This window comes from Columba livia, chromosome 1, assembly GCF_036013475.1.
Source record: "Columba livia isolate bColLiv1 breed racing homer chromosome 1, bColLiv1.pat.W.v2, whole genome shotgun sequence".
Lineage (NCBI taxonomy): Eukaryota > Metazoa > Chordata > Aves > Columbiformes > Columbidae > Columba > Columba livia.
Window position 1 is genome coordinate 171,386,043 of NC_088602.1, and position 14,171 is coordinate 171,400,213.

A 14,171-nucleotide genomic window follows, 5' to 3' on the forward strand; every position below is an offset into this window, starting at 1 on the left:
AAAGGGGCACTTGGTGAATGAAAACCTCACAGAACTAAGGACAGGATACTCTCACTATTTTATTGCATTCAAGTTTTGCTAAGACAAGCATTGACGGTAACTTCTTTACCAAAGGGCAAAATAAATTGATTGCTTAGACAAATGTTTATTAAAAATAACGACGGAAAGTATAATAGACACAAGCTTCAACACTGCAGAGCTCACCACAGGCTAACTGCTCCTTTGAGAGGAGCCGTGTGGAGGTGGAAGCAAGCAGTGTGCTGGCATAGCCAGAGTGTTCCCACCACCAAGAGAGCATTCATAGCTGGCTCCCATACATGGGCCACATTACAGCCTGGGCATGACCTTAATATATGACTTAATTCTTCGATAAGTTGCCCAATAGTTTGTGTGCCAAACACAGGAATACCTAAAAACACCATACAGACCAAAACTGATACATCATGTATACCATGTTTGCATCCCGTAGGAAGAGTTTAGCTAAACAATAAGAACGGCTTTCTAGAGCAAGGGCAATGACTATTGGGTTTAATCATCTGGCACTGCAAGACAAGTGAGGCCTGCCAGGCATGGAAGTTTAAAAACCAAAACACGGACAGCCCCAGATGCAGCCTCCATAAGTATGATTAAAAATTAATACTGGAAGTAACAAGGGCTACTCTCCACAACTTGCTTTTTTTAAAAATTTTTGAAGCACAGATTTGAGTACAGAAGCCTGCATGACAGTCTGGCCCATAGTCACTACAGAGGTGGAAAACCTCGCTGCCATCTCAGTAATTTAATTGAGGTAAGTGCTTGTAGGCTTCCAGGAAACATGACTTTTTCTTTTTTTTTTTCTCTGCTTTTTTTAAGCTAACTTTTGCTCTTACTGTTTAAAAATGAAAGACCTAGCTGTGCAGCTTTATGAAATTCTGGCTTTTTTCCCAAAAGACTGGCTACTGCTTCCTAGTAATTATTTTCTCCTTTATGATCTGCTGGTGATCTTTTTAACACCAATGATGAAAAACAGCCCAATTTGATTACAAGTACTGATACTGACAGGCTGTTTTGGAGAGCAGGAGTAATGCAACACATTTATACCCTCTGTTATTACACGGACTTGACCTGCTGTTTGAATTCATGCAGCGTCAGTAAAACAGATCATTCTGTTTTCTTACACTGAAGTGAGTTTTGCCACCTTTATGATGCAAATATGGTATAGCCATTGTTGCAAAATAAGTCCAAAATAACTTCTTTTAAGAAACCAGGAAGGCACAACTGTGTTTACCTGCGGTGGGTGACCTGAGTTAGCAGAGAATTTAACTCTGCCTTTGGCTACTGTGAACAGAATCAAACTTTGCAGAGAAGTTTCTACAACTAAGAGTAAGAAGTTTCTCCACTGCTGGATTCAGCAACATTAAGTTGCCTTCTCCTCCATAGCAAGATTAAACGGACAGAACATCCACGTAAGACAACCAAAACTTTAAGCAGACAGAAGTCAGCCAGGGTCTTCTGCTCCTGCTTAGTGTTCGTTAAAGTATTCAGTTAGCGCGTCCATGAGCTCCTGCTTTTTCCCCCCACCCTTCAGCCCGTAAAGCCTGCATGCGTCCTTCAGAACAGGTACCGTGAGCTTGCCTAGAGTGCCCTTCTGCACATGTCTCCGCAGCTCATCTTTCGAGATTTCTACCTTGGGCCTCTTGTCAGCTTGACCATCAGAAGCTAGAAAGATAAATTTTAGATTTAACAAAGTTTATTAGAAAGACATTAAGGTTTCTTATACATACCACAGTTCATGGCCATTAGCGGATGGTACTTTAACAGCTACCTACACACCCACAGACCTAGTTTCCATATTTTGTTTTATGAAGTAGGTATCACTCACTACGAAAGTCATATATTATGTTTCATTGATACAAGTGATCTCAAACTCAAGTATGAAACTTTGTGCTTCGATGTAAAGACCATCCTCAAACTTTTAAGGGATTCTCATCTATTCAGGAGACTGCAACGATTCCACACTCCCACTTTCTGCAGTTTCATAGACTCCCAAACTATACATGTACCTCAGCATTACTTAGATATTTCGACCTAAAGATGCCTATCTGGGACTGGCTAAACAGCCCATGCATAAGAGTCTACTTCCTCACCAAGAACACAAAGCATGAACAATTTCACTATGTTGTTGTAAAAAACCCGAAGTTATTAATAATAAATATGCATTTTGCAGTAATTAACCCACATTGCTTCCTATACTTCTCTGTTTTTTCACTGTGCAGTTTCTCATTCCAGCAGTTCTCTAGCTGGATACCACAATATCTTCTGCTCTCTAAGAATCACTGCTGGACCTAAGTCCACTTCGTTGTGGAGAGGAGTAAAGAGCTACTGCACAAGCAGCTTCTTTAAACTATGAGACAAACTGAAAATGCAGAAGCCTCTAAACAAAGAACACAGACACCATGCTGGGTGTCTGCACTGTCATTGTTTACCTTGTTTTCGCTTTACACCCTTCCCATCAGGATTGTAGTCAGGGGGATAAACCAGTTGCTTAAACTCCTCCACCAGGCTGCCCAGCCTGCGGTTCATCTCTTCATTCTTTGGCACTGGCAAAAGAGAAAGATTTGCCCTCTCAAAAACAGAGCGATCACAGAAAGTCTAAACGAGGCCATCACCAGATACAATTGTGCTTCTGTAATAACTAGCACACAAGTGTCTTGTAAGCACGCAAAATGTTACCCATGTCTAATTTCAGACTTTTGAAATACAACAGGTTACTAGCTAAGGTTGCAAGCAGTTTGAGGCAGAACAGCTTGTTTCTGTCACATATTTGAATGATATCTAGCACAGGGACCTAGATTACATGTTAGGTATCACTTCAGAAGAGAGGAATAATTACTCTAATGCTATTCCTGAAGTACAACATAATTTTAAAAAAGGAACTTCTCCTTCGGGGGTAGATTTCTATCCTTTGACCAGTTATTCTTATACAGAAACTAACACAGCCACAAGGTGGTATCACTGCCTCCTAGCAGAGTAATTCTTTAAGTATTTCTGCCATTTATCAGTCTGAAATATTAATTAAGACTCTTCAAGAGACAAATTTCAGAGAAAACATTTGTCACCACAGAAGAAAGGTGATTCCATTTTAATTTTGGAGGGTGATCAATTTTTCCTTTACCTTAAAAGTGACAGCATTAGAAAGTACTGTTTCGATAATTCAGAATGGACATATCCAGAATTATACATCTTGCAACTGCACACAACTAAAACTTTTTAAAATGACATTTTGGTTTTTTTTGTAGCATATCTCTGACTTAGAAGAAAGTCAAGAACCCTCTATCCCACCTCCCTTCACACCCACCAATAATTCTCACTTGTAAGATCCTCAGCTTGTTCTGGTTCCAACATATCCAGTGCCAAAGCCTCCAAATTCCTGAAGTGCTGCTGCAAAACTGGGTTCTCAAAGCTGTCAGTCCTGTCAAGAATCCCCCAAAATGTCAAAGCATGCTTCCAAGAAGACAGACAAGACACATAAGATCTGCCACCAATTTATTTCAGAGTAAAACTTCCCTCTTTCCCACATAACAATCCACCTCATCAGAACTGCTTTTCCTCTCACCATGCTGTCATGCATCAACCACATTAGAAAGCTGTGTGAGACAAATGGAGACCGTGGTGTTGTACTTCAATACCAGTTATGCTACTTTCCACACAAGCAGAAAAAAATCTCCCATAAAAGCATTTCATAAAATGTATCCTATCTATAATGAAAAAGGCCTAACTATTCTCTCTACAGTGCTCTAATTTAAATGATCCAGGTCTGATCTGCAGCACCACAATAAAATGTGATACCTCTGCAACAAATAACAACAGCCCAGAAAACGAGCGATTCTATAAAGAACTCCAGAACGTGCTACATACTACATGTGGTGCCTGGGTATTCAGAATAATTAAGAATAATGTTTGGACAAAGCTACCACAAAGGGAAGCAATTTGCATCAAAATGCCATCTGGTGGACACCACAGCTGAACAACATATGCAGCAAAGCAAGCAACAGTGTGTTGTTCTCTTCCCATGCCACCCCCATACACACACTATTTATCTCCATGTACCTGTATCTGAATCGGAGTTTTTGAATTATTTCCTTCATTTTGTCTACCTGCTCTCGACTGGCTGGCACCTTTTCTGTAAAATCAACGTTCCGTTTGTCATCTGCGTATGGTAAGAAAATTATGTGGAAACCTGCACAGAGAGAGCAGAGAACGGTTATGTGGAACCATCACTTCAAAACAATAATTTATGGGTAGGACCAAGATGCATATTAGCTAGGTCTGATGACTTCCCAAAATAGCTACTGTTCTGGTGTAAACAACAGTAATCCATAATACCTTCTAGTACCTACAGCACGACACTCAAATCCAATGTCAATGTATATAACCAACATCACTAACGTTTTTCTTAAAGAGATTCATAATAAATGCATAGCTAAGAGCTGGAAACTTGTCACCTGCTTTTGATACAGGAGTTCTGCTTGTGCACCTTCTTAACCTCTCACTGGAGACGACTTTGAAAAAGACTTGTTTGCAAATTAAGTTAATGCCCACATTTTATTTCTGAAATGCTTTACATCGTACACAGCAGCACTATTCTCCTCCTTTACATCCTTTCCAGAAGAGTATTTCCCAGTTAAAGAGGTGAGAAAATAGAAAAGAGCAAGAGTTCTGCCTTTGCTCCCTGATCATTCCCCGCTCAGCTGCTATGGTGCAAGGCTCAGTATGTGAGACTAACTAATTAAGTGTGGAAACGTTTCTGGAAAAAAATGGACATCTGTGCAGTGAGCAAGACTACATCGAGCTGATCTAGGCCACAAGTGATGGGTCACTGGAAAGTCCTTGACCACACAGAATGGGCAAGAAAGTTGATGAAGAGGAGAATGAGGAATTAAAGTAGTTTGTGGCGAGACATGGGAGGTGATGAGTGTCTGAGATAGCAACCAATCATGTATTAGCTAGAAAAATGTAAGTAGCGCGTAATCTAACTATAATTATCCAAGTATAAATAATGTAACTACATAATCAGCAGTTTAAGACTATATAACCTGATCAAATTTTGCATTAAATGGCTTCAGTTTATAACTATCATAGAGTTGTTGGAGTCCATTCTTCTCCTGCAATTAAGGCTTTAAAAATGTATGCAAGGATGCAATAAAAGTCAGGGAAAGACATTCTATCCAGTCAGCAAACAGAGAAACAGGCTTTTAATTTTTAGGTCAGTTACTTTAATCTGCTTAAAGAAAAAAAAAAGGTAGGCGGTGGGAAAACACTGTAGCCATGTTACACCTAAGCAAGCACTGATGCAACTGAAGTTTTAAAAACAGATTCTACATGAGATGCTCACAATGAGAAAACTGAAGAAAAGGGATGTTGGAAAGCACTGTCCCCAGCTTTAAGGGGAGCAGCACTGGGAATACTTTTACACAACAGAGGAAGCTATTATGCTGACAGCATCCAGTTGTGCAGGGAAAGGCAGCATCTCCTCCCATACCTGGAGGAGCTATCTGCACTTTCTGCTCATCCACCTCTTCCTCCTGGGGAACCAGGGCCACGAAGCGAGGGGGAGTGTTCCTCCGGGTGGTGTATCTGCACAGTGCCATCACCTCCTTCTCCAAGCATTTCATCAATAAGGCATTAAATAGCGTCGTACTCCCTGCAAAGCAAAGACTGTGTTGGTCAGTTTGACAACTTTGCTCTTTGTTCAGGAATGTGACCCTACATATTAGTTTCAATACTTGTGACTTCTTTAAGATGCTTGCAATATTCACAAGGTTAAAAGTAACTTTTTAAAGGGGTACCCTCGAAATTGACAACGTTAGTGTCTCTCATGGCCAGAGCAGTGAGAGTTCTGATGAAAGAAATGAAATCACTGGCATCTGAGCAACGAAATACAGTTGAAAACTTGAAACAGGTATCTACAAAGCCTCCTTCTGGTCAGGTGGGACATCATAGTAGCAGCATATCATAAGACCTTTTGCAGAAGTAACATACTAAGAATTCAGATTGCAATATTCCTCTCTCGAGGCACACATTTGCTTTGTATTTTACCAGATACAGTGGCCAGGAAAAGACTGAGACATAAGATTCAGGAAGCTGCTAAGCTGGAGAAGCTAGTGGAAAGGTTCTTCTTTAGTCAGACACCACAAACCATCTGACTGTAATTCAGTCCTCTTTATCCACTGCAGTATTGCAGCTTGGAATGGATTAATACTGTATTTCTAGATAAGCAGACTTACATACATACATAAAAAGGGGAGGAAAAGCAGTCCTAAGCATCCTCTCCTCTCTTTACAAGCCCATAAAGTGCTGTTAACTCAACCGTGCTTCCTGAGCATTGTTTTTCCACTCTGAGCTGATACGGATTTAGGAACAGTAATTATCTTCACTGCTTTGGGGGTTGTTTTTTTTATACATATTTTTTTTTAAAAAACAACTTTTGCCTTCTTCTCAGGTAGTACCAGGATTTGTTACTTTCATGAATGACAAAACCAAATATTTGGGGACTACATTTGCATAGTGTGATCAGCTGCTTGTCATGATGGATGAAATATGAAGACAAATAATCTCTTTGGCTTTTGAAGAAAACAAGAATTAACTGGAGCTGAGAAGGGCAGTAACAGTTAATTCTATACTTTTTAACATTAGCAAGTTTTAAAGTTAGACAAAGATTTTACACTCAGTGATCCCCACTTAAACACCCTATGAATCAGCTGGTTACCCTAATGCAAGGTGGTGAATCTTGGTGTCTTCACTTACCACTTATTACAGACTCTTCAGGATAGATGAACTGGGAGGGTCTGACATGGTGGTGCAGTTTTAGCATAGAAAGTGGTTTGAAGCCAATCAGAAACAAGCCTGGAGAATCAAACCGTTTTAATTCTTCTGTTTCGTCTTTCTCCAGCACAATCTGGCGGTTTCCATATGTCTAAAGCAGGGAAAAGCAGATAGTAGTGCTGCCAGCATAAAAAAAATGGGAAGATTGGTGTGGGGGGTGGGGATGCAATCACTGTTTTTCACTACTGAGAAGAGTTATGGACAAGACAGAGCAAACTCCCATCATTACCACACACTGAAACGGCAAATCAAGTCTGTGACCATTATCCCAAGAGAAATTCTACCTGGACATTAGTGAAATGCTCTTTCCTAAGACAATGGTTAAGACCCTGCACAGAGAGGCTGTCACATCTCATCCTTGGAGCTCTTCGGAGCTGTCCCAAACAAACCCTGAGTGACCTGATGAGGTCCTGTCTGATTCTAAACGTGTTTCAACAGATGCACTTCAGCAATCTACTCCTGGCAGAAAAACAACACTTTTGAAGCATCACTTATACACTGCAAACATGAAAACATACTGTAGTCCAGCTGCTTAATGCTTAAGTCCAAGACTTAATGCTCAGCCTTCTGTTCATCTCCCTTACTTTATTTCAAGAAACTAATGCCCAGTATAAATAAACTTATTATTTAATTTGAGGACTACAATTTTAAGAGCCTTTGTCACAGAAGGACACACAAAGTGTGCTTGTGACAATATTCTTAGCAACTGCATATCATGCTTTCAAATAAGGCTGTGCCTGAACAGCACATGACATTCAATCTACATCAGCCAAACTATCAAGCAGGAAGGCAAAGAACAAAATAACAGAAAACCAAAAGGTAACACACCTTTTTTTTGTTCGTTTTGAAAGAGCTCCAACCCCCCTCTGATTCACACTTCTGTTTAATAATAATAATTATTTTAAAATAATTTAATAATTAAACGGACAAAATCTGTTCCAAATGAATCAAAAGATAACACCATCAGTAATAGCACAAGGCCACATAAGGTCAAGCCCTGACAACCTGATTCTGCTTTACAGAAAGAAATGCCTTGCGCTCCTGAGTGCACTCCCACCAGCAGCTCTGCTTTCTCTTCACAGTCGTGCCAGAGAAACAACATCCTCTCACTCTGCATAGCATACAATGTGACCATGCTATCTCCAGAAGGTATACAGAAGTAAATATTTCTGCATCTTATCCTGAAAGCAGAACACAATAAAAAAGCAGCAAGAGAATCTCCCCTCAACATCACAGAGATGGAGAAAAGCAGGCACATAATCAGTACGTTACCTGAGCTCTTTTTGTGTCACTTGGCACGAGCAAGCTGCCTGTTTTTCCATTAAACATCCTTGTTTTCGTTTTAACTGGTTCATTAGTTTCCCGATAAAGCTTCACGGGGTATGGCTTATAAGCTTTTTGAAGAAGGTTGTAAACACCAACAGAAAGCGACAGATCTTTGTTCAAATACAGATTTAACCTGTGTAAAAACACAGATACAGACTTGAGACTCCAAAAAGATCACTTTTTAAATAGAAAGTCATCTCAGATAACTTATTTTCTTTGACCTCCTGCTGTTCTCTTCCCCAAAATCACATGTATCTCTGGAAACATACTATTACTTGAGTCATAATCTCACTTGTCTAAAAACATTCTTGCAATATTGTCATTTCTGGTCATAAAAATTATTTAAACACAAATAATTTACCATATTTCTTTCACCTTTTTTTCACTCTGAAGGGCAGTTATGCTCAAGCAGAGCACAGGACACGTTCACATTCGGGCAGCCCACTCGTGCTTAATGCAATGTGACCTGTGAAGTCACGCAGCTGTTCATGCAGAAGGCAAAATTCCCCCAAAGAACCACATCAAGGGAAAAAATACCATAATTTAAGAAAAAAAAAAAAAAAAGATAAAAATTCAGAAGTAAAGGTTTAAAATTGGAAGTAATCTTCAAGTTCTGAGAGCAGAACAGTGAATTGCTGCGAACGTTACTTCCACTCCTCTGAGAGGTATCCCTGCTACATGATTCTCCCTCCTCAAATCTTAGAAAACTTGAGGAACATCCCCAGAAGAGGAAAATAAAGCTGTGAGCAGAAACAAGAATGCCAGTGACAACAGCTCAGGTTGGAATTTTTTAAAAATATATATTAAAAAAACACTAGACTGTGAAGTTCAATCCCTCACTGTGCTTCCACATCATTCTGCTGTGAACTCACTCATTAAAAAAAAAACAACTGTTATGGAGTATGTAATTCCAAAAATACTTTCTATCTGCTTTGTCAAGATCCCTTTAATCTCTCTGTAAGTATTTCTAATCTTTCAGTAGGAGATCAGAAATATCAATGCTCTGTGAATCCACACCAAGTGCCTGGACAGACTGGCTACGTTAACTACTTAAGAAGCCAAAATACCTACCAGTCACACTGAGATGATATTTTTCTGAGTTAAAAGCCTCATATCAATCAGATTTCACCATAAACTAACCATTTTATATGTTGCAGATTTTTTTGAAATTATTTTACTTGGCAGTGATGTCATTTTTTGAAAAATGATCATACCTGGCCAAGCTCAATACAAGAGACATCACACTGAACAAAAAGGAAGCCTAGTGGTGGCCTTCACTCCCCACTCTTCTCATCCATCACAGACCGATATCCTTTGAAGCTACAGAAGAAACACCAATCTTGGACTAAGGAATTAAGACTGAAGAATGAAAGCACTGATGCTCTTATAGACCAGTCATTCCAGAAAAGGGAGGTGAGATGCAGTCTAGAAATAACATGAGGTGCTTCCATTGAATGATGACATAACTAAGCACAAACCTGACTAAAACCCGTTTCTTTGTCTCCTTTGCTCGTACTTTCTTCCTGAGATGCTCCAGTTTCCCTGACTCCTCAGGCTGGATACCAAGGTCCTCATCCTCTGCTACATTTATGATATCCCTGTAGAACAAAGAGATATCAAACCCTCCAGGCTTCTTCAAGTGCATCAAATCCAGGATGATACCTAGAAACAAAGTAAGAGATGGGAGGAGGATCATAGAAACTGCTTTTTTCTTACATTGGCATGTTTCTCAGCGCTCCTAGATTTCTCTATCTAAGCAAAGAATTTAGGCAAGAATAAGCTCCAAATTGTCATCTGCACCAGGTGTGAAAGTTTCTACAGAAAGAGGCAAAAGGCGTTCTTCAACTTCAGTCAAAATAATGTAGTATAGAAAATGTTTCCTCCCTAATTAAGAATCTGGACAACATTGTGTACAAAACAGCTCTGACAAGCTCCCATAAAACATAATCTTACCTCAGGGAAAGAGGGAAATAATGAGTTCAGAAATTCCCCTTTCCCAGTTCTAAGGGCTAATGGACCAAGGAAACCTCACAGCTTCTAGATCCAGCACATCTGCCGAACTACAAAAACACCAGTTAACTGAGCCACATATTAACTGTTGAACTAACGAAGCATTTGCTCTCTAGTCTTGAGCTCAAGTTACTGTTCTTCAGCTAATTCAAAATGGAGCCATTAAAGTAATTTTCCTTTTGTGTTTGCTTAGTGTCATTATTCCCTTCCTGGAAAATGGTGGAACATCAAAATAAAGTAGTTTGTTTTCCACAGCCATCTCAAGTCCTGTTTTATGCTATCAGAGCGGAAGGTGAGATCCTAGAAAATCAGTGCTAGTTGTTGGATACAATTGGATAACAGATTTTCTAACTTAGATTAGATACCAAATTTTTAATTTAGAAAGCTTCAGAAAGTTTCCCTAGTTCTGATAATTTTATATTCTTCTTCCATCACAAGCGTGTAATGCAGTTAACATCTGCTGCAAGGATACATCACTTTTATTCTACCTGAAATTAGAGGGGAAAATAATGACCTGTGTCTCTGAGATCCCCAGCTCTGGTCCTGGCCAGCTTGGCTTTAGCACTGTCACTGGCATGAGGGTCATCCTCGTTGGTGAAGAGCATGATCCTTTTGTGGCTCAGTCTGATGCGGACATCACTGAAGAGATTAGAGCAGGCCCAGAGTGCTTCACCCAGTGAATAGTCAGCATTGTGGCCAAAGGTCTCACGGAAAAGTGCTTGTCCTTTATGCCCCCTGTATTGGTCCAGCTCTAGAACACGCTTTGCACCTAAGGGAGATAATAGCATTCACACACATTAGAAATACTGAAAGAAGTACTGCAAACTCTTTTAAATATGCAACAAGGGTCCCTTGCAGCCGAAATCTGAGTAACGTCCCCTTGCACCTCCATGGTGGTGCCCTTTGAACAGCTGGCTGAGAAAATTGTTCAGCACAGGCCGACAATTGCAATATTGCAGCCAGTTACCACTTGAAAGCACCTACTGGGGCCAACAGGACACAAAATGCCCTGGCACCAATGTGGGGGGGTCTTCCTGCTGGGGAGGGAAACAGGCAGCAATTTCATCTGTTGCAGAGGCATGGCAGACTGCTGTGCCACCAGAGACAGGAGAGGAGCCTGAAATACAACCTCTGTCTCCATGGCACGTTGGGAAGGTGGAGAATTCCTCCTGCTCCCTTACCCCACATGCCAGATCGAATGAACCTAGAGGTCAGATGCAGAACATAGATCACCACATGGAGCACAGCAACATTCAGGACAGGCATGCACAGCCTTTTTAAAGCTCTGCAGATTACCCCAGCCCAACTATGACTTCTTGCCCCACCTGTCTAACAGCAGGTTCTCTGTCTTCTCCCATAACTCTAGAAAGGGAGATAAGCCTTAATTTTTCAGCTACTGCATTCTGCAGAGCTTCTTCGTCTTTCACTCAAATTCTATAGCACTTTTGAAATCTCATCTGAAAATGTCTTTGCCCACCTCCCTATTTTATATTCATTTCCGCAGCAGTCATTTATTTAATAGCGTAACTATTTATTATTATGCACCACATAATAACTAACTATACTATTTCTTCTTTCTCCAGAAAATGCTATTCTTCAGGGGTAACAAATTCTCATTTTTAACAAAACACACCTGCACTGTCTTTATCATCATGGTGAAGCTACTGCCTCTAACACAGGAAAAAGGGCAAGTAGGGAATGAGGAGAAAAAAGGATGAGTGAGAAGCCTGAGGCACTTGCTGTCAGAAAAGGGAGAAGACCCTCAGGCAGTCTTGCCAGGTCCCCATTGTAATAGATGCTGAAACTAGGACAAGACACAGTTCTTACAGGAGAATCCTACACGTTATCAAAGCATGATAGCAAGAACACTAACACGCACCTCCTAGTTAAGACAGTAAAGTAAAACCTCCTCAGAGACACAGGCTGCTATTAAAAGCTAGTAGACAAAATCCCCCCGCTAGACTCTCTGCTGCCAGAGAATCTGTCACCACTAGCATGCATTCTTCGCACTACTCCTTCTACCTTTTCTAATTCAGCAACTGGCAGTTGTTATCAAGTACATTCTAGGTAACTCTAAGAAATTATTAGGAAATGGAAGAGCTAAATTCAAGAACTGTAAAACTTACTATGAAAATAAAGAAGGAGAACACCCTAAACAGGTAACATATTGGACAACCCGCTGTAGCTGACTCTGCTTGAGCAGAGGGGTTGGACAAGACGACCTCCATCCAGAAATCCCATCCAACCTCACCCATTCTGTGATATTCTCCATCAGCTGGAATCCATGATGCCTTAGCATGTACATGAACTATCCTAAAGCGCTGTAGAAACACAATGGGCTTTATTTAAACAGTTCTGTTGAGATCCTCTTAGCTTTGGCAGACAGCAAGTGAACAATCACATTAAAAGAGAAGACACAGGAAAGGGATCCGAACCACCTATAACAGAAAGCTAAGCTCCCACTAAGTTTCTAAGCTTTCAGTAAATTTCTAAAACTATGACCCTCACAACACATCTCAGTAACAGGATTTTTTAAAAATTTATCTGACAGAGAGGCCTGTTACTAACAATACTACTAAACAATTTCCTTACTCCATCCTTCTACATAACCTTCGTATCACTTTACTGCCTTTACCTGGATTGTCCAGCTCCTGAAGAACATAAATGTGCTTGAAATCTGCTAAGTTCTTGTTCTTTTCTGTACCGTAGAACACGACACTTAACAGGTCTTTGTCACTACTAATAATTTTGCTAGTATACACGTTCCGGATGCACTGAAAAAATAAAGCACACAGGTCAAAATATGAAGAAAATCAGTTGCAGTACGAGTGCCAAAGTTCTGACTTTGGCAATTAGCAGTTTATACAAGTAGGCTCTAGCAAATTGAAGAACTGTAATGAATGCTTTAAGCTAAACTCCACCAGAAGAATTTGAGATCTTGTTTTTCGATATATTTTTTCAGTACACAGCTTTATACATTTTTCATTAGCATTCACTTTATACTAGCAAGATCAACGAAATAAAGATCTCTCAAAGACACCACCCTGAACGTGGATTGATCACTCATTCTATAAATGCTTCCCTCACCAAACTCCGGACACGGCCCACCAGGCAATGGATCTTTCCAAACCCACAGCCAATGTGAGTTGCTTGAGTTTCACAGTGACCTCACCCCAGCAGGTCAAGCAGAGGGACAACCAGGCAGCCATGCCCACGACGGTGCGGGAGGCAATCGCCAGAGGGTTTGCAAAGTGCCCCGAGGCTCCTTGCGCAGCCTTACCTGGATGGTCATGTCGAACGGAGTCACTTCGTCCTCCTCGGACTCAAACATGGCCTTAGAGGCATCGACTAAGAAAATCAAGCTGTCCCGGCCCGAGACCTTGTAGTCCGCTACGGAGAGCAAGGGAAACAATTTTAGCAACGGCCGTCTCCGCCCGCTGAAGGCGGGAAGGGCCAAACCCGCCAAGCCCCGAGGGCAGCGGGCCGCGGGCTGCCCTCCGTGAGGGAAGGGGATGGGGAGGGCGGAGGTGGCCCTTACCGACCGCTTCGGCCCCCTCCTCCTGCTGCTCCTGCTCCTCGTCCTCCTCCGGGCCCTCGCCGCGATAGTAGGACCCCCACTCCGACATGGCTCCCGGCGCGAGGCCAAACGGTCGCGCAGCCGCCGGCGGAGGGGGAGGGGCGGCCCCTGCCTGCACTGGCCGCACGAGCCGGCCCCGCCTGCTCTTACCGGCGCTCAACGGCCAAACAGCCGCCGCAAACACGCGCCGCGCGTGGCTGCCTGCCACTCACCGGGCGGCACACCTCCCATAGTAACTCTGACCAATGGAGGGAGAGGAAGGGAGTCGCGTCATGGCCGTCCCGCGGGAAGCCGCACCCCCCCGCTCCGCGCGGATTGGTTACGGGGGGGAAAAGAAGGAGGGAGCTCCGTCCGCGCTGCGCGGGGCTTCGGCTCGCAAGCCGGAAGAGGCGCC

The 14,171-nt window shown here is 41.8% G+C and overlaps 1 protein-coding gene across 3 annotated transcripts; it reads right to left on the reverse strand.

Moving 5' to 3' along the window:
- Positions 1–35: 35 nt before the first annotated feature.
- On the reverse strand, positions 36–14,013 carry XRCC6 (X-ray repair cross complementing 6). Of its 3 annotated transcripts, none has more exons than XR_010468995.1 (12): positions 13,739–14,013; positions 13,481–13,590; positions 12,836–12,974; positions 10,715–10,969; positions 9,669–9,852; positions 8,137–8,323; positions 6,787–6,955; positions 5,522–5,683; positions 4,090–4,219; positions 3,338–3,451; positions 2,466–2,579; positions 36–1,698 (listed from the first exon to the last, which is right to left on the reverse strand). XR_010468995.1 is itself a non-coding variant. In XM_005514955.4 (12 exons), the coding sequence occupies exons 1-12, from the start codon at positions 13,824–13,826 to the stop codon at positions 1,502–1,504; spliced, it is 1,836 nt and encodes a 611-aa protein (XP_005515012.3). In that variant the 5' UTR covers positions 13,827–14,012; the 3' UTR covers positions 36–1,501. The 3 variants fall into 3 exon arrangements, 2 of the variants coding, with proteins under 2 accessions (XP_005515012.3, XP_021138317.2); XM_005514955.4 differs by having other exon boundaries at positions 3,351–3,451; positions 13,739–14,012; XM_021282642.2 differs by having other exon boundaries at positions 3,351–3,451; positions 13,743–14,011.
- Between the last annotated feature and the right edge of the window lie 158 nt (positions 14,014–14,171).